At 37.4% G+C, this 24,757-nt stretch overlaps 1 protein-coding gene across 2 annotated transcripts in view; it reads right to left on the bottom strand.

The window, feature by feature from the left end:
• LOC150076374 (CCR4-NOT transcription complex subunit 3-like) overlaps positions 1 to 24,757 on the bottom strand; it is a 370,933-nt gene that overhangs the window by 112,196 nt on the left and 233,980 nt on the right. For both annotated transcript variants that reach the window (XM_090387831.1, XM_090387830.1), the window contains exons 10-11: positions 19,857 to 19,990; positions 11,160 to 11,617 (exon numbers count right to left, since the gene is read on the bottom strand). In XM_090387831.1, the coding sequence (XP_090243957.1) occupies positions 11,160 to 11,617; positions 19,857 to 19,990 (592 nt within the window). The remainder of the gene's footprint in view (positions 1 to 11,159; positions 11,618 to 19,856; positions 19,991 to 24,757) is intronic.

The following is a 24,757-nucleotide window of genomic DNA, read 5'->3' on the forward strand; positions in this document are numbered from 1 at the left end:
AGAACTGGAATGCTCTATTACCTTTCCAAAGGAGTCCCAGTTACCTTCCTGAATTTTACAACTGATCCCACTAATAATAGGAAGGCAGAAAAAGTATGCTTACAGAACCACCTGCTACAGGAGTGGCAAAACAGATGGGCTGGTACCACCAAAGGAGAGATCACCCGCAAGTTTTTTCCACACACAAATAGAGTATACCCGAAATCACCATCATGGTTCTTCCCAGGACTTCATACAACGTACTTAATAACAGGGCATGGCCCCTTCAATGCAAAGCTTGCTGGCTTCAGACTCACAGACAACCCAAATTGCACTTGTGGAGAAATAGAAGACTGGAACCATCTTATGTTTGACTGTCCCATATATGAAGACCTAAGATGTATTCTAATTGCAAAAGTGAGATATCTTCCAAGAGGACAAGAATTTCTCCTCCTTGAAACCGAAGAGGATTATAAAGCATTGTCACGATTCGCCCAGGACCTCTTCGCGAGAAGAAATGTGCAAATTGCCATTCACTGAGGAAAAGAAGAAATGCCACTCAACCATGACAATGCAAAGACAAAACTTATCACCAACCAGCATTTCTCCTCTTTAAATTAAAGAAGATTAAATCCGAAAAACTTGATGATAGACTTGATGCAAGCACAACCTCAACAACCTGAACTGCAAATACAGGACTTGTCCCAGGAATGACCTACAACCCTAGAAGTTGACATCTCTTTAGAAGAAGTAGAACTCAAATAGAAGACCTACCATGGACTTGACCTCATTGCAGCTCTGCTGCCAACGCCACAGGCTATACCTGTGCTCTCTTGCACGGTACTTTCTTTCCACTTCCCTGGAGAGGGAGGGAGATGGTTTCACTGTCTCTTCCCCTCCTCGCCCTCCTTTACTTCCTGGTGGGACATGGGCCTGCCCCACTGACCACAGGGGTCACCTCCTCTATCGACCCCTTACTTCCTATTTCCTTCCCCTAGCCTTCAGTCTCTTCTCTACTCTGTTCACTTTCACAGCGTAACCCCACATAGTCTAAATTTAAAACTTTGACCTGGGGTCGCCTTCCCTATTGGCTCCATATTTCTAACCCCCCCGTCTTCAGTCTTCCCCCTACTCTGCCTAAACACTAGCGAATGCCCCATACGATGTCGAAATTTAAAAAAAAAAAAAAAAATTGTCAAAATTTCAAATGCATAAGAAAACCCCTTTCGGCCTACCTTTCAGTGACTGCTTCCCAATACTATTAAATTATTTTTATTTTTTTATTTTATTTTATTTATTTATTATTATTTTTTATTTTTTTTATTTATTATTATTTTTTTATTATTTTTATTTATTATTATTTTTTTATTATTTTTATTTATTTTTTTTATTATTATTTTTTATTTTTTTATTTTTTTTTAGGTCCTTGCCACTGAAATCTCAGGAAATTAGGTGGCAGGACCTGCCAGAGTGAAAACTTAAAATTACTGGGTACCTGGTCTGCCTCCACAAGGCATAGTGTGGACAACGTTGGGCCCCAGCAGGGGTCTAGCGGCTAAATGGCTAGAAGAACAACGAAACACAACACTACACTTACAAAATCCATACACTTTTAAATCTCTGGCCTTCCCAGTGAACTGGTACACCTACAATGAAAGCAACGTGGAGATGGGGGGGAAACCCCTGGTGCCATTAGACACGAACACACTATAGTCCCCAGAGATGTGATACGTTATAACGTCAAGAAGGCTGACTGGGAGCGCTTTCAAACTGAACTGTCAACGAGACTCCCTGAAGATATTCCACTCTTTGACACACAAATTCCGGATGACTGTGTAAAAAGCATTACCGCTACTATTAGAAGCGTCTGCGACCTTTCCATCCCACGCAGAAGGCCCTACAGGTATGCTGTCCCTTGGTGGAACCACCAGCTAGACGATCTAAGAAGAAGGGTCCACCATGCTAGGAAAATGTTCCAGCGGGCAAGGGCGACGATGTCCTCCCAAGAGATTACGGCAGCCTTACCGCACAGTCAGAAATGAATATACTAAAGAAATTCGCAAAAACAAAAAGCAATCGTGGCAAACTCTGCTGTCTATCTCCGGAAATGAGAACCCCTGGGGCATAGTTTTCAAAATTGTAACTAATAAATTACCACGTGGTGAGGTGCTGGATACAACACTGAAAATAGATGGTACTTCCACCTATACCTGGGAGGACACTATAAATAACATTCTTGATACCATTTACCCTGTTGAAGAGGCACCCTTGATGCAACATCAACAAGAAATTATCAACCAGAATTTAAGATGCCACACAGCAACGGTGGAGCCCCCGTTCACCGGCTTTGAGATGGACCTGGCAATTAACAAGATGAAAGATGGAAAAACACCAGGTGCAGACCTGCTGGAAGTAGAAGTTCTCAAAAAATTTGCTGAGGCCTGCCCAGCTATACTTCTAAGCCTACAGAATAAGTGCCTGGCAGAGGGCACCTTCCCAGCTTCATGGAAGACTGCAACCTTAAAACTAATTCTGAAAAACTCGGACAAGTCACCACAGAACCCAGCCTCATATCGCCCGATTGCCTTACTCTCCGTGATGGCCAAACTACTGGAGCATCTACTTTTGTTTCGACTTTCTGCCTGCTACGAGGAACACCAACTCTCCTCAGAAAAACAATATGGCTTTAAAAAAGGTTGCAGCACTGAAGACTATCAACAATCTAATCACCCAAGCAACGCACTCAGCTTTCAAGTACTCTCTTGCTATATTGGTGGACTTTGCTGGAGCTTTCGACCGCCTGTGGTGGCCCAGCATTCTTCAGAGACTTCGGCACTCAAATGTTTCTAAAAATCTATATAACAGTTTGAAGTGTTATCTAACCAACAGAAAAGTACGAGTTTCTAACAAATATCAGACAGTTACCAGATTCATCCACTGGGGATGTCCGCAGGGCTCTGTGCTTGGCCCATTCCTCTGGTCTATTGTCTTGGACGAGTTCCTGGGCTTGGACCTTGGGGGGGGGGGGGTGCTGAGCCTTTGGCCTTTGCGGACGACCTTGTCCTGTTAGTGCGTGCGGACACTAGGTTGGAAATTATTGCAAATGTGGCGCTTGTGAAGCTCCAGAACTGGGCAGCCTTGCACAACCTTACCATCTCGGCAGAAAAAACAAAATCCATTCTCCTCAAGGGCAGACTACAAATTAGAAGACCACCTACGATGAAATTAAACTTCACCCCCATCCGAGTGTACACAGAGGTTAAATACTTAAGTATTTACATTGACTCGGGTCTTAATTTCCATAACCACCTGAAATATCTAGCCACCAAAATCCGGAAGTATGCCACCATGATCAGGAGGGTGAGCAGAGCCGACTGGGGCCTGAAGCACAAAGCTCTGACCCTCATATACAAAGCAGTATATGTCCCGATTGTTTGCTATGGTGCCTCCACCTGGTATAGACAAGCTACACTAACAAAAAACAAACAGAAGCTGGATATAATTCAAAGGTTCATGCTGCTATCAATTAGTAGGGCGTGCCGCACTGTTAGCACCCCTGCCTTGCAAGTTCTAACAGGTTGTCAGCCACTCTACCTAGAAGTAGTCAGGCGAGGCCTATATTACCACCTTAGGAAAGGAACACCAGCTGAAATAGGCACCTCCGTAGCCAGGTGGGAAGGAGCGACAGTGTGTAGCACACGCTTCTTGATTAGACCGGGGTTCAAGCCCGTCACCACCAAATACGGAAAGGTCAGGGAATGACCACCGCATATTCCCGGAGCAATATGGCCTTAGTTGCTAATGCTCCTAAAAAACCAAAACAACAACACAACCAGCTGAAATAGTAAATCTCCAGCTGGATCTTGCAAATGACCCCAAGATAGAGAAGAGGAGAATCGCCCAACACCTACAAGCGATATGGCAACAGAGCTGGGAAGCCACGCAGAAAGGAGACATCACGAGGCGATTCCTCCCAACTATAAACCATACTCACCCAGAGCCCCCTCCCTGGTTCTCACCTGGTCTGCACATGACGTTTATTATCACTGGACACGGCCCCTTCCGTCAGAAACTCACAGCTATGGGGATTGAAAGAGACCCGCAGTGCCATTGTGGAGAAGAAGTCCTGGGGCATCCATGTATGAGTGCCCTGCCTATGACAACAGTAGAATCAAGTTTGCTACCGCAATTCAAAGGAATCCACGTAACCAAGAGTCCTCGCTGCTGCTCGATGAAAACACATACAGGGCACTAACTGTGTATGCGCAGGAAATCTTCGCAATGAGGCTAGCCAAGATTGCTGAAATGAGAACAACATTGGATCATGCTGCCCAAGGCCTGAATCAGACTGGCGTGGGTTAGCTCCTTCTCCGCTAGAGGACACTGCTAAGTACAACTTGCTAATCCTTTATGGGTTGGAATACTGCTGGTACTAATCTGGTGCGGGACTGCTGGCACTCATCGAGTACAGGATACTGATGCAAACCCCTTATAGGGTAGGATTAGCCGGCACCGTTCTGGTGCGGGATCGGTGGCACTCTGGAGAACTTCTGAGTGCGGGATACAGAGTCCATTGGCCTCTGGTTATCGTGCAGGAAATCTTCGCAGGAGTGGGAGTTAAAGTAGCAGGGGACAGGGGCACCTGTCCCCTGCTACTTTAACTCCCACACCCCTATTTTCACCTCACAAAGAGCGGACTGCTCCTTAACTTCAGTCCGTCCTCCTTTCCCTCTTTCTGTTCCTTCTAACTCGTACTCCTGCTCTGTTTTCTCCTCTCCCACTTTTTTTTTATATATTTATTTTTATTTTATTTTTATTTTATTTATTTATTATTATTATTTTTTTTTTATTTATTTATTTATTTATTATTATTTTTTTTCACTTGACCTTTGTCAGGAAGCTTAGGCAACCCTGGCAAAGGCCAGCCAGAGTATAATGGGCAGCCTATATAAGAAGAGGGGAGGAGGTAAAGATATGGAATGAAGAAATAGCTAAAGCAGTACAAGACAAGCAAGATAAATATCTTAAATATATACAAAACAGGACAAGGGAGTATGAAGATATATATAAATAAGAACATAATAAAAGTAAAGATATAATAAGAAAGGCTAAAGCATTGTCATGGGATAGATTTATAAGTACATGGAAATAATTTGGCATATAAAATTATGAAACACTTGAATAGCACAGAGAAAGACACTTCGAGAATAAATATAATAAAGGAAGAACAATGGAAAAAAACATTATGAAGAATTGTGGAAAGACCCAGTTAGTGACATGGATCCAATAACGAAGGAAGAATTGGAAAAGGCATTTAAAGTTACAAAAAATAGGAAAGCAGTGGGAATGGATGGTATAAATGCAGAACTGATCAAGTATGGAGGAAGTTTTTTAAAAGACAGGATACTAAATTTATTTAATACATTTTGGGAACAATATAAAATACCAGAAGAATGGAAGATAGCAAAAATTATTTCAATATTTAAAAAAGGAAATAGAAATGATACAAAGAATTATGGAGGGATTAGCATACTAAATACAGTATATAAAATGTATAGCAAAATAATAAACAATAGAATTAAAATTATCTCTGATGAAATATTAATAGAAGAACAGGCAGGATTCAGAAAAGGAAGATCATGTACAGATAAAATAAAATAAATTTTCTGTTTATACTCCGGGATGACCAAATGATCAGAGGAGTTCACAAGATAGACAGAATACAAGAAACAGCACCGTATTCAGCAGTCACGGGCTTGAACCCCGGTCACTCAAGGCACGTGTACTTATGCACCCACGCGCCTGACCACTAGGCTACGGCGGCCTTCTAATATATTTGTATTAAAACAAATAATAGAAAAACAAAAAGAGTTTAATTTAGAAATGCATTTAGCATTTATAGATTATGAAAAAGCATTTGATCGAGTAAACAGGCAAAAACTATGGGACATATTGAGTAATAAAGGATACCCAAAGCATTTTACAAAATAATACAGAGTTTATATCAAGGAAAAAAAAAAAATAGTAATAGATACAGGTAATAAATTAACAGAAGAAAGTATGATAAATCAAGGAGTTAGACAGGGATGTAGCTTGTCACCAACATTGTTTAGCATATATATCAAGGATATGATATGTAAATAGAAAGAGGAAATTAATACAATACAGAAATATATTTAAATACAAAGAATAGGATTAATATGCTATTATTTGCAGATGATCAAGTAATTATTCAAGATAGTGAAGATAATCTACAAAGAGCAGTATTTAAATTAAACCACAGAACAGAAGAATATAAAGTTAAAATATCAACAATGAAAACTAGAACAATGGCTTTTAAAGGGAAAAATACGGTGAGAACAAAAATAGTTATAGACAATAAAATATTAGAACAAGTAAAACATTTTAAATATCTAGGATGTGATATAACGTATGATGTCGAAGAAGATATGAACCAGAAATTGGCAAAATTTCAAAATATATGTGGAACAATAAAAAGAACTCTGGCTAAGAAAACAAGGAAAGAAACAAAATTGAAATTTTACAAAGTAATGGCAATACCAACACTTCTTTAGGGTTCTGAAATATGGACACCGAAACAAAGAGACATTAATAGAATACAAGCTGCAGAAATGAAAATTTTAAGATATACAAAATTAGATAAAATATCAAACGTAAATATTAGAAAGGAATTAAAGATTTACTCAATTAATGAAAAAAATTATAGAATATAGACAAAGATGGAAAGAACATGTAGAAAGAATGGAAGATAATAGATTCCCTAAATTAGCTTACACATATAGAGCAAAAGGAAAAAGAGACAGAGGAAGACCGAAGAAAAGATGGGTAGACCTCTTTCAGATCGGAACAGGCGGATCGCCTAATCTGTGAAGGAAGACAAGACTGTGTGTGTGTGTGTAATATTAAAAAATATATGTTATATGATAGTTATTACAATAATATAATTATAAAAATTACATTTCATAATACAAATTATATATATACAGTATATAATAACGAGTCTGCTGACGAGGCTAGTGGGAGCCAGACATGTTCAAAGATGAACACATCTGACTCTTATTGTTTTTCAAAAACTTTTGATTTAAATTTAATAGAATAGCATTATTTTGTGATTTTCTGATTAATCTGGTGTATTTATTCTTTACTTAGCCTTGTAATTGCATAAAAGTATCCGTGAGGCTATAAAATCTACGTGTTACAAGTTGCAGCTCTGCTGAACGAGAAGTTTTTTAGCCATATTTAGCCGCTTTATTGACCAACTGATGGATCAAATTATTTTCTATAAGTAGCTTACAGACCTAGTCAGGATTGTTAGTTTATTCTGAATTGAGACAGCGAGCTTTGGAAGTTAATTAATACTTAAGTGTCCGTAGATTTACCGTTCGTAACTTGCCGCCATTGTTATACGATACGTCATATCCCGAACTAGAGTGTTAGTATAGTATAGTATATTACAGTTTATAATAAAATATTGTCAATTAATCAGCAAAATCTATTAATTTTGTTAAACTCTGATGTCAATAAAATTGTACATTTAACTAAATACATATAACAATTTAATTATAAACGTAACATAATTAATTAATACATAACTTGATACGGAAGTTATATAAACGGAACTAGTAGATAATACTTGATACTGAAAAATATATATAGCATTATAACTGTGTCGGGATACAAGTTAAGGATTATAATTTTGTACTGAAATTGAAATTTCATTGAAATTAAATCGAAATCATGACTCAGACCAGAGCAGCAAAGCAAAAGGCTCAAGCTAATGGGAGTGCTGTGGCTCAGAGGAGAATTGAGGATGGGCAGTTGCCCTCTGAATCACAGCCTTTTAAAATGCACTGCTTGCATGATGTTTGTGGAGCAATTGGGTACGGGGCATGATATTGTCATGGTGGATGTCTTTGTCTGTGCGCGATCAAGGAGTGTAACGAAATCAGGCGACAACTCAGCGTTGTTATGGGCCTATATGAGAACTTGAAGGACAGGGTGGATGCCCTCGAAGGATCTAAAGTGAGGGGCCCATCACGCTCTCAGTTACCCACATCAACGCCAGAGCTTGCACTTGGTCATCACGCAACACAGCGGCAACCCCCAAGGCAGGATGCGCTGGTCCCACAGGAACTAGTAGTTGTTGGTGACTATTGTCAGGGAAATGGGGAACATGCTTTTAAAAAGGATAGGTGGAAGAGGACAGGTTGTACACGCAAAGGTTGTACACGTTGGCACTAATGATATCAAGAGTAGGAGACCGGCAGAATTACTTAACAAGTACAGGTCACTGTTGAAAAAAAGCCGTGAATTAGGGTTGAATTTGAAAGTGTCTGCAATTCTGCCCAGACACGATAGGAGGGAGTATACGACGAGAGCACTGTCGATCAATTCGGCCCTGGAAAGATTGTGCAAGGCTCAAGTGGTAGAATTTTTTCCAGCCTGGTCTGTACTTGTTAACAGGAGAGACTGCTTCTACAGGGATGGGATACACTTAAATAGAAAGGGTGCAAGAATATTTGCTGATGCTATCGAGGCAGTGTTAGATGGGTCGGAAAACTGCTAGCTTGGGGGGATAACAAGGACTAATAGATTAACAGAAGCCACTGGCAGAGTTGAAAGTGATTCTTGCACTGCTTCTATTGGAATGAGCAGCACCCTGGAAAACAAGATGCAGGGTATTTCAGAGACTGCTGGGAGTCATTGCAGTACAAGTAAACACATGGGTTGTGTTAGGGTAGCTAAGAATAGGAACAGGTGCATGTACACCAATGCTAGCAGTTGTACCCACACACACACATTAAATGCTTCTTGCAAGCATTTTTTGAAAGACAGCAAAGTGCTTCCATTGTGGCTCTGTGAGCATCGTTGTGTTGGATGCAAATCAGTTGCCTTTCAGAGCTTTCTTTAGATGTGGAAACAAAGAAATCACACGGGCTAAGTCCATGAATAAGGGGAATGTGGCAGAACTTTGGCACCTCACCTATGTCAGTGATCACTGCCTGCACAATACTAGCCATTGGGGCCTGGCATTTTCTTGATAGAGAAACCACTTCACGCCAGAAAGTTTGGTCACACTGGAATATGGCCATTATACCAAGACACTCATCACCACATGCTTCATTCATCTCTTGAACTGTTTCCGATGTATTTAAGCCCAGTCTGACTCAATAATGAATCACATATCACTGTTCAATCTGAATGTCTGACATGATACTTGCTCAAAATGATTGTCAGTGACACACAACTAAAAAAAAAAAAAAAAAAACTCCTCATGCAACACTAGCTCAACAAGTACTGGTATGCGCACACAGAGTCTACTCAGTAATGATCAGGGAGAGCACCTCTAGCAGCAGTTAGGGAAAGTTTGCACAGTAAACATAAAATCTTGCACCACTCCGCGAATTAAATTATCATCTCTTGTAATTCACGTTCCTATTTGTTTGAGAAGGAGGTGGGAGGAATTGTAGAAATCTTCAATGATCTTTAATGAGTTGATTTTGGCTACTGTCTACAGTTCAGAAGTCCACAATCATGTAAAACTTTCATTTTCAAATGATATTAATAATTAAAGGAGGACACCATAAACCAAGTGGGAATATTACTCAAGTTTATTGGAATGGCTTATAGTGTCTTTCTTTAATTATTATATTTTTGTATACAATAAAGATTTCTTCTTCTTCTTCTTATTAATATCATTTGCTACGGAATAACAACACATCTTCGTTTTTTCAAACTCTCATTTTTATTTATTTATTAGTGAAATTGGAGGTTAAACTGTATTAGTGCAATGATAACAAAATATATCAGTTCATCAATAGGACTAAATTATAACAATAAATAAATTATTTGTATAATTATAAGACTCGTGAATTAATTCCAATTAGTGATTCTTAAATTTATTTTTTTTATTATTATTTAAATTCATTACTGTTCCTTACTGATCTAGATATCACTTTTAAAGTAAACAATAGAGTTCAGCATAATATAAAAGTTCTCATGTTAATTTTGCATTGTCTGGTTTTCAGGCTTGAATAAAAGCTGGACTTTCCCAATACTCTTTACTGCTTGACATTTAAGTACAATAAGAATATTAACCTGTGTAAAGTTCAAAAAGCAAAGATATACTCATAATATTAATTTTTGATAAATCAGTATGACCCAGAAATGATACACAAGAAAATTATATATGGGAAAGCGGATTTGGCTTGATGGATAGATCTTAGTTCTATATCTAGAGCCCGACTCATTATAATTCCACAAAATCTGAAAAGAAATTCTTAACTAAAATATCAGGAAATTTTGTTTCAATATTACAGATGAAGTAGGTCTGCATTATTTAACAAAATAGTATGGTATCCTATAAACTATAAATAAATTTAATTTAAGGTCATTTTCAATTCTCTCTCTCAATTTGTATTCAGTCAGAAGCTCTAAACTCTCATGCAGTCTAAATCTACTCAAATAATAAAATATCACAAAATCTGACTTTTGTATGAAGGTAATTTAGTTGAATTTTGTTAATTTATTATAATCAAACTGTTCTCTAACTAGAAATTTGTACCAACATCAGTAGTAAACAGCTATTCCTACCCATGTAGTAGAGACTGCCTTTCATTGACCAATTTATACAATACCCATATGACCTTTAAAATATTACAATTGACATACAGATTCATTGTAAAAATAGTGCGCGCGCGCGCGCGAACACATGGATACATTGTAAAAATAGTGCGTATACACGAATAATGCAAACCCTAAATGGCAGAATCTCATTAATTATATGTTATACATAATTACTGATTACATCATATATTCATATTTAAGTAATAAGTTCTAAAAGTTGGCTAACAAGTTTATTTAGTGAATCTCACTACATAATAAATAGTAAAAGCACCACAAATTAGATTTTCATCCTCATTCCTAAATTTCGATAAAAATGACTCATAGAAAAGAGCTTCAATATGATTAACATGTATAAAATAAGGTTTTTATCAATTGCCTCAACCACTTTACATTCATACAAAAGTTTTACACATCTATATCTATTCAAAGAATAATAAAATACCACTGAATTCAAAATTGTGACCTTTTGTATGAAGGTTAATTTGCTATAATCATAGAATCTCTTCCTAAAAAAAAAAAAATTGAAACATTACCATCATGGAAAGAGAAAAGTTGTACAGATGGCTAGACACCTTGGGAGATACTGGTCCATTCATTAAAAGACAATTAACTGCTGACTGAGAGATAGTATTCCCAACAACCGAGGACGGTGGAGGACTATTAGGAGGAGCTAGTGTCTGACCTGTTCCAGAAGCTGCTGTACTATACAAAGCAGAGTTACTTAAAGCATTATTTAAAGTATTGTTGACAGAAGACTTGCTCCCACTATCCAAACTGGCAACTGCAGAATAGTTTGTACATGATGATATATTATTAACAGGAGTATGATGCTGACTTGAACCCATAGTGAGAGACATCTGATCCATAATAGCTGTTGCAAATGAAGATCCACATGTTGAGCCAGTTGACTGATAGCTGCAGTTACTACTTGGACTATTTGTTGCTGGACTTTGATCCACACAATTCATCTGTTTAAATTCAGAGCTGATCACTAAAGGGGAGAAATTTTGAAATAGAATGAATGGAAAAATAAAGAAGAATCACTTTTCGTAGTAATTTTATAAAAGAACACTTTGGTGTACTTAAGATAGGTGTGTGTGTGTGTGTGTGTGTGTGTGTGTGTGTGTGTGTGTGTGTGTGTGTGTGTGTGTGTAGGGAGGGGAAAATAGATATGAGCTGAATACATCTATTTTTGATAATATCTGGATAATCACAACACTAGTTGCAGGGATAAATTGTAAATTGAAATATATGAAGTACACAGTACCTAGTACTGAAAAGCTTAAACTATGATAAAACTCAGAATATAAGGTGCAGATGCTCTTACAGAAGTCCTAAAAATCACACAAATTTTAGCATGCAATAGAACCTGGCTTTGCTGCTGCACAATACAAAAACAATTATGATAAAAAAAAATAATAATAAATAAATAAACAAAATAATTTAAAAACTCAAAGAAACAAATGATTGGGGAAAAGTGAACACACACACACACACACACACACACACACACACACACACACACACACACACACACACACACACACACACACACACACACACACACACACACACAGTGAATTATTAAGTTTTATTAAAACATTCACATGGACCTGCCGAACATCAACATTTTGTGTAGTACATCAAGAAGTTCTCCAAATGGCTGCACAGCACTGCAGGCAAAAAACTGATAGTTAAACCGCATCTATACATACACACACAGAAGTTTGTTAAACATTCAGTACATTTTTAATTGTGTATTTGAAGTACATTTATTTTTTTATCTATTTCTGAGCAAAATAAATGGCAATTTTGGAACATCGCATAGAGATCAAATTTTGCGAATGCTTAGAGGAAATATGCTTCTGAAAATGTTAGAAATTATGTGCCAACTTTCCAGAAATGATATTCCATCTCTTACTACCACATCTGAATGATATCAATAACTAATGTAAAGAGGGAAGAGAAAGTTTAGTGCACCAGGAATGTGCTTAAAGATTCCTGAATTGCTACTAACAATTGTAATGATGGTGGCAAAAGGGCATTTTGTACTCTAAGTACATACTCTAAAAACAACTGTGTTCAGTTACATTTAATATGAAAGTCCAGAAATCTGGAAAGCATTGAAAAAGCCAGACAACTTGTGCACCAGAATTACTGCATGTTCGTTGATAAATGAGAAGCCTTAAATGTTTTACACAGAAGCTGTCATGGAATTTTAAGAAATGATTTTAATGTGTCAGGATGGTCAGCGCACGTTGCCTTGTATGCTTAATAATGATCAATGAGCTGATAATAATTCACAAATTGAAAGGCAAAGTGATGTTAGGTTTTTTTTTTTTTTTTTAATGGGGGGGGAGGATAATGGGGGTTCTGATATTCTCTCCACTGTGCAAAAATTAAAAATTGTTGCACAGTGTGAAGTCAGTCTGATGCAACAGAAAAATATTCACTACCTTCTAAGTATGAGCGGACCAGGTTCATACCAACAGAACATACCACATACCGTAATAGCACCTCCAGCTGCTTGATTGGCAGATATGCAAGTCTGGATGTGAATGGCTTCATGAGGTTCACACCAACTTTCATCCTGCCACTGTGGCAGAAAGTGTAAATTGAGACCTTTCAGATCACATGACCCTTTTCCACTATTCTACAGTTCAGTCTTAGCATTGGCAACAGCACGCCAGCCAAATCTTTCAATTTTTTTAAAGTAAAAAGTGGCTTTTGTAAAGATCCCAACTAGCAAATCCCAGATTCTCCAACTCCTGTTGCATAGTCCACTTAGAAACCGGCCTTTCTTAGCCTAAATTGAAACACCATTTTCTGCCATATTTACTCCTTTTAGAGCTGCACTTACTATGTACTTTTGGATTGGTTGCTTTTGACACACCAATGAATTTTCTTTATTTTCCCAATTGTGGCTCTTGCTAAACATGCTTCAACAATAACACCTTTCTGAAAATCAGAAAGGTCACCTGTCTTCCCCATGACCAGATCAACTAAGAAGCCCCAAGAAAGCATATAGTATCTACCAGACATGAAGGAACATGCAATCATAAACATGTGACAACTTATATTTGCATATCACATGTTTAATTGTCTGGTGATGTCAAAAGATTTCAGATTTTTTGGCTGGTGAGTATAATTAAATAATGATTACTAACATGAAAGATGTGGAATAGCTCTTTTTAATGAAACCTATTTCAACTAGCTAATGCAGTTTACATGCATTACATGAACCAACACATCAAAATGCAGTGCAAATATTGATAAAGTGACAGAATAATCGATGAGGAAAGAGATATAATACTGTGCTACAACAGTAAATGGATATTATGATTAAGTTATCCACTGATAAATGTACCCCTGAGTGGAACTGAATCTTTGTCACAAGAAAAGTACTTTTAATCTTTAAAATATAAAAATAAGATTACATGAAAATGGAAAATATGAACCACTATTTATTCAGAGTACAATAGTCTTTAAACACAGCCATACATTCAGATTTATAGCTGTAAAAATAATAAAATGGGGGGAGGGGTCAAATTGATTAAACCAAGCTAAATTATTAAGATTATCAATAGGGAAACCCATCTCAACTTTAACTTCTTTCCCCAAAGTAGACCATGTCCACCTGTGACAGTGCACATTTCTTGTGGTCATGAAATAAGTGCACATTTCTTAGTCGGCAAGCTGCAATAATTTTACCATTCCTCCCATCTGTTCAGTGAATGAAAGTTGTTATTAATTGCATGTTCTATCATAGCCTCTTAACCAGACAGACTGATCGCCATGCTGTAGCTTTTCCTAGTTGACATGGTGTGAGATGCTGATACTGGCCATTAGGGTAACCCCCCCCCAGGTCAGTGTGGGACAGAGCTGCAAAAAGCATGCTTCACTATAGGGATCTCTCTCTCTCTCTCTCTCTCTCTCTCTCTTCCCTTATGTTCTTTTATTCCTACCATCATAGGAATTTTATTCCTATGATGGTAGGAATATCCCCTATCCCCTTTTGCCTGGTGGCTCACCCACCACCCACTTTCAACTCACCCTCTAAGACAGGATGGGTGTCCAGTACCAGGGGTCCCTCCCCTTTCAAATCACACAGGTGCTTCAACTATGCCCCCCCCCTCTGTTCTCTACTCCTTTTATTCCACCCTCTTCCTATCTCCCCATTATGTCCTTTCAAACTCACTTCTCCCTTATTTCCATTCCAATAAATATTTTTTTTTTATTCCCACCCAGGCTCTCCTTGAACACTTAGGCTACCCCAGGGTTCACCTTGCCAGAGTAATTTTCTCTTAACGTGGACTGGCCCACCTCTCCGGAGCAGTGATGGAAATGAGGGATGTTGGTGGCTCTCCACAGTCCCCCAGGCTAAATAGCCAGAAGACCAACCCAACCCATACTAATACCTCACAAACACACACACACCCTGGTTTTATACAGAGTACTGTAATCTATACAGATTAAAAATGCAGGGTTGGGGGAACCCTCCCTGGTGTCACCAGACAAAAAACACTATGTCACTATGCAGAGAGCACAAGGGAGCCAGGACTTTCCTCATCACCTTCTTCGGCCTATCAAGCATGCCCAGACATCGGTAGTGTATTATCTGAACCTTCAATAAGAGGGTACTAGAAAGCTCTGAATAAGCAGACAGTTTCCACTGCCACGATATAGCAGCAAAATTTCAACCTCTTCTATTCCATGCAACTAGTGCAGTTAAATACAGTATTACACCTACACCTAATGTATTTTATTTCAGAGTACAGCACTTTTTTCATAATTTTTTTTTAATAAACCAAATTAGTAATTTTGTGTTGTTGAAGCAATTTTCAAAATTAATTTGCACAGATAAAACGGCCTTAAACAAATCACTTACACACATACACAGTTGTTTATAAGGAATTACTTGTGCAATGCCCCTCCTCAATGAATAAGACTAATGATTTTATTTGGTATATTTGATTTGGTTTATACAGGTAACCCTCGTATAACATGGTAGTTTGGTTCCTACAAAATCTCATGTAATGTGAAGATGTGTTACATGAGACTAAGAACCAGTACAAAAAGGGGGGTTACGTTCCAAAAGCTAAGGAAAACACGCTAAATAGCCAGAAGTAATAACTTAAATAGTAATAACTGAACAAACGTCTTACCTTAAAAACTGTGACAGATACTTATAAGTCAGATAATGTACATTCATTTAATTTTCCTCCTCTTCATCGCTGCTAAGCACAATCTCTTCAGCAGCAGCTAGATTTCGTGTACCTTCTGCTCTCTTTAAAAGCCACAATCTGCATGCTTTGAAGTCACAATTTTTTATGGTCTCAAACAAGCACAAAACCTAACCCAGGGATCTCCCAACAAAATACAGTGGACCCCGCTTAGATATAAAGCACAAATTTAACTTTATTAACTTACCAATTAACAAAGTTAAATGATACACGAAAATCGGAAGAATATTTTCCAGTTAGCAAAATAAAAATAAATTTACGCATACGTACATAGCTTAATTAATATGTACATACTAACTAATTGATATTTCTGTTCACTGACTTTTTTTTTTTTTTTTTTTGGTTGTAAAATTTAAAACAGTAAAAATGATAAGCAATTAATAACAAAGGACACGGCAGGCACAAGTGAGATAAGGAGTAACGAGGTTCTAAAAATTTGTTTATGTTTTTTATATGATTGAATATTTCATGGAACATTTCACCATAATAACGTGAAAACCCACAGAATTACAGTTATCGGTACTATAGCAAATGCAAGAACATTGAGTTTAGTTTCCGTTTATAATTGATTACACTAACAGAAAAGACCAATAAATTGAACTGCAAATTGTTTTTATTGTTTTATGGTAGTGACTTCCAGAAATGTGCTTTGGAAAAATATCACGAGGGCTATAACGACTAGCAAGTCAACAGCAGGGATTCACAAAAAGGAATCGAAACATTAAAAATGACATCTAACATAATATCAGGGTTTTCCCAGCACAAAAGCTCAAAAATACTGCATTATGCGAGATTTCCTGCAATTCTCAAACCATGTTAGAGTGAAACCTTGTTAAATAAGTACCATGTTATGTGAGGATTGCCGCAATTCTGAAACTGTGTTAGAGTGAAACCATGGTGTAGAAGTACAGGCAACCATGTTATATAGCGGTTGCCTGTATATCTGTGTGTGTGTGTGTGTGTGTGTGTGTGTGTGTGTGTGTGTGTGTGTGTGTGTGTGTGTGTGTGTGTGTGTGTGTGTGTGTATTCTTCACTCTACTGGTTTGCCATGCTACTGGTATACTTTCATTTCTTTTTACTGAAACATAATATTACAGTTAAATACATGCAACACGTTGTGGTTTTTGCATATTTGCTGCCACTGATGTCTGCTCTACTATCCTTATTTTTTATTTTCACTCAATTTTGCATTTATTTCTGCGGTCTAATTTCTCATTTAATTCATTTGGATTTAATTAGAATTATATATATATATATACATATATATATATACATACACACACACACACAGTCGAACTTGGTTATAACGAGCACGGAAATAACGAGATCATGGCTGTAACGATCAAAAATCCATAATGATTTTAATTTACACGTATTCCAATATAATCGCTCACTGTTATAACAAGTGTACTACACAGATATACCAAACAAATTTTGATAACTATGCAAACATTTGGGTAGTCAAAAAAACCCAAGACCTTGTCCTTCCGGGGACGGGAGCTATACAACAGTGCAATGGCATTCCGCTTGTCGCATTACTCTATTTACAAATTGTCCTGTGTTCACTGAACCATAAATTTATTTCAGGACTTCTAAGAATGTTGTATGCATTTTGGGCTTCTAAGAAATTTGTATGCCGATCATTTTATCACAGAAACGAACCCTTCCTTTGGAAACATGTCTACTAACAAAAGAAAGTCTCTCGAGTCTCAAAAAAGTCGAAATTATTTGTGAGTTAGAATGCGGTGCAAAAAATGTTGAAATGTGTAAAAAGCTTTCTTTGTCCTCTTCTCTGTGCCATCTAACCATCCAGTTTGTCATTGGTAGATTAATCCATTCAATATGCTAAGTGTATTCTTCCAAAATGTCGATAAAGATGTTTACATATCGGCACTGGAAAAGAACCTAACTGGGGGTGGGGGGGAATTTATAAAACGTGCAAGGTTACAAATGTTGAAGCATTGCTTCAATGGTTCACTACACAAAGAGCAAGATTTTCAATAGACGGTCCAATCTTGAATGCTCAAGCGAAAAAACTTGCTAAACAATTTGGACGTGACGATTTTGTATGTAACAATGGTTGGCTGGATCGATTTAAAAACCAACATAACATCGTTTATGCAAAAATTATTGGAGAATCTTGATCTGCAGATCCAATAATGGCAAATGAATGGATTGACCGTGTTTGGGCAGAAATCAGGAAAGATTTCAATGATGAAGACATCTACAACACTGACGAAACAGAACTTTTTTATAATTTGACACCTGACAATACATTTAAATTCAAAGGGGGGGAAAATGTGTTGATGGAAAAAATCAAAGGCTGGCTTGATGGTGCTCGTATGCACCAATGACAGGAACTGATATAAAAAAAAAAAAAAAACTGTTTGTTATCGGAAAATCGTTAAAACCTTGTTTCTAAAAATTTAAGGAAACTTCCTGTCGATTAAACTGTGAACAAGAAAGCTTGGATGACTTTGGATATTTTTCGGCAATACGTAAATGATTGGAATAAGGAGCTATTCAAAAAGAAGAAAAATATTTTATTGTTAGTTGATAACTGTCCTGCACATCCCTAGATTCAAAATTTGTCCAACGTTAAGCTGGTGTTTCTGCCTCCCAATGCGACATCAATTTTACAACCAACGGATGTAGGTGTATTCATGAGTTTGAAAGAATTTTATAAAAGATTTGTAGTTCTACATTTGATTAGTCAAAGAGAACAGAAACTTACCGAGTCTACATCGATATTGGATGCTATAAATTTATTGAATGATGCATAGAACAACATTACTTCGACAACCATATTGAATTGCTTCAAGAAATTGAAATTAATGAAATTTCAATCTTAGATGAAGATGATGGAAACAAAGGAAACAACTTACCATTATCCCAATGGTTGCTACGTAACAACGTTGTAGGTTTTAATACAGATAACATCGATGGATTTGTATGAGTTGATGACAACTTATTAACTAGTGGTCTTCCCACAGAGAGTGACATTGTATATGCTGTGCTCAACAAAGACGATAACGACAATGATGATAATATGAGGACAAGTGAAAGTGAATCAAAATCAGTGCCGACAATCTCACAAGCTCAAGGTGCAATGGATACACTAGTCAATTTTTTTGAAGGAACTGAGGCAAGTAATGAGACTTTTAATGCGTTGAGTGTTTTAAGGGGGAACTTAAGAAATATCAAAGTAAAATCTTTAAAACAAACAAATTTTAAGATTCACAATAAGGACTAATTGAAATTGTGTTTATCATTAAATACAGTAGTATTGTTTTTAATTACAGAGAAATAAAAAATTATGTTTAATATTAAGCGTATTGTAGTTTATACAAGCATATTAATACAAATAATATGTATATATATACTTATATTATTTTTTTCTCTCTAATATTTCTTTTGTTTTTTGAACCTGTCTATTTATCAAGTTATTGAGAATTGAAAAAATAGGAGATAGATTTAACTCATCACTGATATAAACTGTTCATTGTCTAACAGGCCCAGTGCTTTCTCCATAACTGCTATCACTGATATAGCGAGTAATGGTTATAACGAGGAAATTTTGTTGGTCCCTTGATGCTCGTTATAACCAAGTTCGACTGTATATCAAATAAAACAATGATACATTATAAAATGAAACTATTTCATTGGGAATTTTAAAAAAATAATAATAACCAAATTTAAAACCAAAGGGAAAGCATTTTAAAAAATCTGCCCCCCCCCCCACTTGCGCACTACTCCCAGTTTGAGCCCCCCCAGATATTAATGGTACTTCTTCATATATTGGTACAGCTATGCACTCAGAAAAATAAGGTTTGTTTAAGTACACAAGATGGAATGCAAATACATGAATTTATTTTTAAAAATCTGAACAAGTCAGTAGTAATGAAAGGGCTAGGTTGTTAATAATATTAGATTACGTTTATATCAAGAATACGATATATAAATATTAATTTTATATTATACAATTACCTTTATTTGAGTTGTTCTGTGACCCTGCTGCAGCAACAGCATAAGGTGTTATAGGTGGTGTTGGAGAGATTAACGGATGATTCGTATGATGATTTAATGGCGGGGAGTTGCTACTACTACTTTCTGATGAATTGCTGTGGGAAAAAAAGTTTTTGGCTATATAAATTTGTTATTTTCTCTCAATGCAAAAACAACACAACAAAAATAAGTTTTGGCTCTTAATTTTATCTGAATTCTTCATATCCACAACAGCAGTTTTGAGTAGGAAAATAATCTGATTCTCATAAAAGACAACTTCTAAGTTGACTTTGATAGGAGTCAGACTGCTTTTTCACTCCACTCATACAGGATGACAAGAGTGAAAAACGACATACAGAGACACGTTATAATGAATAATGACATGTACGCTGTCATCATAACATATGTATTTACAGACTTATATACATGTTGGGTGTTGAAAAGATGGAATAATTCAGTAGGTGCACTACTTCCGTGCCATGAGATCAGCTAGCTATAGTCCAGAATGAAGATGCTTTTAAGGCAATTCTTTCAATTTTTAATGAAATTAAAACTCAAATCTTTCCAAATAACTCAGTGGGAACCTTCCTCCCTTGCCTTCAGAACTACAGTGTATAATGAAGATGCTTTTAATAATTCCTTCAATCTGATTCAATGGAATAAAATCTAAACTCTCTCTGAACAAGTGATTAAACCACTACTTTGAATTACATAAATGATAAAAATCTTGACTGTTATTAAAAATGACAATATATAGTAACGAGCCCAGCTTACTACACTGTTTATCATTCAAATTGCAAGAAGAATATTTGTTCATGCTATCGAGGCAATGTTAGGTAGGTTGGAAAACTGCTAGCTTGGGGGGGGGGGGTTTCACAGACTAATAGATTAACAGTAGCCACAAGCAGAGGTGAAAATGATTCTTGCACTGCTTCTGTTGGAATGAGCAGCAGCCCAGAAAGCAAGTTGTTGGGGATTTCAGGAACTGCTGGGAGTCGTGAAACAAGTAAATACATGGGCTGGATTAGAGCAATTAAGACTAAGAACAGGTGCATGTATACTTGCATGTACACCAATGCTAGCAGTATAGTAAATAAATTTGATGAATTTGAAGTGCTGGGTCAAGACATCAAAGGTGAATATTGTTGGGATATCAGACTGCTGATATCTCATGATGACTGTTACCAAAGTTTTCTAAAACGTGGTGTCACACACACATATAAAGAATGCAGAAATGGAATTTGGGGAGTACAACGTGTACTGAAAGGATAGACAGGATAGGAAGGGAGGAGGGGTTATACTGTTAGTTAAGAAACTAAATCTAAGGAAGTGCATCCAGTTGACACAGATGGACAGTGCAATGTTGAGTCAGTTTGGTTGTTGTTGTTGTTTTTATTTTTGGCGCAAAGGCTGCTTAGGCCATACTGCACCTATCAATGATGTGGAAGTTACCCATGATGACTGTTACCCGTGAAACAGTCAGAGACAATCACATAATTTTATCTGTTTAAGAAAGGAGAAAAATTCTGTGTGGTTGGCATCATTACCTATGATATGACACAGCTTCAAAGATTCCTTAAGATTGGGAAGAAACCTGAATGAGAGTTGCCGGGCATGCGAGTACAAGGTGCATTCAACAAGAACATGCTTCATTGTGAGCTGAGACTTGCAGTGTGCACACTGTGGAGGATCACTGCTTGTGAGGAGAAATAGGTGAGTAATGTGACTGTGACCAATTCTTGCTCTGACTAGGATTACCCCCTCCTTTCTGTTTTCCAGGAAACTAGAAGCCCATAGCTGTGGTTCTGGTTTTATCTGAAAGAGCTTATTATCAGCTTTAGCTTGCCACAGAAGTGTCCATTGTTCCTTACATATTCTTTGTATATTAGATTTGTAGTCAACATATAAAATGAGAGAACATGATGAAGCTGGATTAGATGGATGTTTGGCAGCATAGTCTGCACATTCGTTTCCCGATATCCCAAAAGTTGACTATCAGCTGGCATTCCTGAGTATGTATCGACCTACTTCAAATAGTTCTTATTAAAGGATTGGTTGGTGAAGAGGTGTTTCGTAAGGCTAAAAGTGTACTCTGCGAGTCTGTATATATTATACTTTTTTTTGATGGACAGATGGAGAATATTTTCTAGGGCAAGCTTTATGGCAAATAATCAGTTGTATAACTGCTGCATTCGGCGAGAAGTGATACAAAGATGGTGTTAAAAGGAAAAACTGTTGCAGCACCCAATCCATTATCAGACTTTGATCCATCATTTTTTTTTCATTTTATTCATTTGTTGATTGGCAGACCCCAGGGTTCCCCTCATTAGACGCAGTTTTATGGAGATCGCAGAGTAACTACACAAAATTATCTACAGAACAATCAACAATATCTGTAGTTCTACATACAATTTCTAACAGGTTAACACTCATAAAATACAAGGATCATCTTAAGTAAACAACTTAACCAGCCAGATGGCCAATAGAATGGCTAAAATATATTTAAATACATCTTCAGATCGAACACACATGGTAGAGCGAGAAGTTAAAAATAGAGTATATTACTGAAATCTCAATTTCTTGGGGGAATACATGGACTAATAGATTAACAGTAGCCGCTGGCAGAGGTAAAAGTGATTCTTGCACTACTTCTATTGAAATGCAATTGAGCAGCAGCAGCCTGGAAAACAAGACAACGGTAATTTCCAGGACTGCTGGGAGTCATAGTGGATAGAGGAAGTAAATACATGGGCTGTGTTAGGGTAACTAAGAGGGAGTAATACTCTTGATCTGATTATCAGTAATGATTCTTCATGCGTCAAGAACCTGCAGATAAACGAACCACTAGGTGGCAGTGATCACAGTGTGCTGAAGTGGGATTTACTCAAAGAAGTAACTACCATCAAGGGTAAGGGGGACGGGTTTTTGCTTTTGTAAAGGTGACTATGGCGGTCTGAGACAGTATTTAAATTCTATATGGTGGAACCAACTGATGATGTTACCAACAGCAAATTCAAAATGGGAAGCATTCAAAGAATTTATCTTGGAAGCCACTAGGCTTTTCATACCAACAAAGAAATATTGTTCAAGATTTAGGCCTAAATGGATGTCAGATGTATTTAGACATGTGACAGAGAAGAAAAATGCATGGAATACGTATAAATTAACATGTGACACAGAAGCCTATGATAGATATAAGCTGGTCTGTAACCAAGTTACAAAGGAGGTTAGGCAGGAGAAGGCAGATTACGAGAAATCTTTGGCAAAGGATGCAAAGAAAAACAGCAAATTGTTATTTACTTATGTAAACTCTAGAAGGAAGGGGACGAATCAGATTGGTCCACTTGATATCGATGGTTCCACTGTTGATGATCCTGCTCAGGTAGCTTAACAAACTAAATTAATATTTTGCATCAACATTCAAACATAAGGAGTTATTCAGGGAGGGGAATGCCAGAGGTGTATTCAACTCTGGCAGTAAGTTAGATAATCTTGTAATAACTGAGAGTAAAGTGGAGGAGAAATTGTTGAAGATAAACACAAGTAAGGCACTTGGGATGGATGGATGGATGGAACCTATCCAGTTATATTAAAGGAGGCGGCAAAGGAAGTAAGTAAACCCTTGGCCATAATTATGAGAGCTTCCCTGGATTCAGGGGAGGTACCCATGGACTGGAGATGTGAAAAAGTGACCTCAATCCACAAAGGAGGAGGCGCTTCCGTAGCCAGGTGAGCAGGAGCAGCAATGCGTAGCCTACGCTTCTTGATTAGACCCCGTTCGAGCCCGTGAACACCAGAAACGGAGGACGCGGAAAGGTCAGGGAATGACCACCACATATCCCCAGGGCAATATGGCCTTATTTGCTAATGCTCCTAAAAACCAAATAACAAACAAACAAACAAAGGAGGATCAAAGGGAGACACAGGTAATTACAGACCTGTTAGTTTAACTTCTGTTCCAGGGAAATTAATGGATGCACTGGTTAAAGAAGCATCGCAGGGTCATCTAGACAAGACTTCAGTTACAGCTCGGACACAGCATGGGTTTGTTAAGGGGAAGTCTTGTCTGACTAATTTGATTGGATACTATGATGTAGTCATAAAGGAACTGGATGCAAAGAATAACTTTGATATCATATAGTTGGATCTTAGAAAAGCCTTTGAGACTGCTGCACAAATTGGAGCAGTGTGACATTGGAGGCAAATTGCTGCTATGGATAAAGGGATGGTTGAGTGGAAGAAGAAAGCAAGTGGTAATCAATGGACACTGCTCTTCGTGGACTAACGTTAATAGTTTAGTCCCTTGGGGTTCAGTGTTGGGTCCATTGTTGTTTTCTGTATTTATAAATGATATTGATGATGGTATATCAACCTTAATGTCCAAGTTTGCAGGCAATACGAAGGTTGGCAGGGTTGTCAAGGACACTACTGACACTATGCTGCTGCAACAGGATTTGGAAAGGTTGAGCAGATGGGCTGAGAGGTGGCAAATGAAGTTTAACATTGACAAAGGTAAAGTACTACATATGGGAAACAGCAACCCCCAGAGCAACGTATCAACTCTGTGGTACCACACTGACAGTGGTAGAGAATGAAAAGGACCTGGGGGTAATTGTGCAGGCAGATACAAAGTTTTCTGAGAGTGCAGACAGTTTGCAAGAGTAGCTCATGGTGTCTTGTCAATGATATACAGAAATTTTTCTAGCAAGGATAAGGAGGTGATAATCCCCTTGTATATGGCAATGGTCAGACCACACCTTGAGTACTGCAAACAGGTCTGGAAGCCTCATTTTAAGAAGGATATAGAGCTGTTGGAATGAGTACAGAGACGGGCAACAAGATTAGTGAATGGAACAAAGGGTTGCTCTTTGTTTAAGTTTTGC

The sequence above is a fragment of the Mastigoproctus giganteus genome, chromosome 13, assembly GCF_048544385.1.
Source record: "Mastigoproctus giganteus isolate SK-2022 chromosome 13, ASM4854438v1, whole genome shotgun sequence".
Taxonomy (NCBI): domain Eukaryota; kingdom Metazoa; phylum Arthropoda; class Arachnida; order Uropygi; family Thelyphonidae; genus Mastigoproctus; species Mastigoproctus giganteus.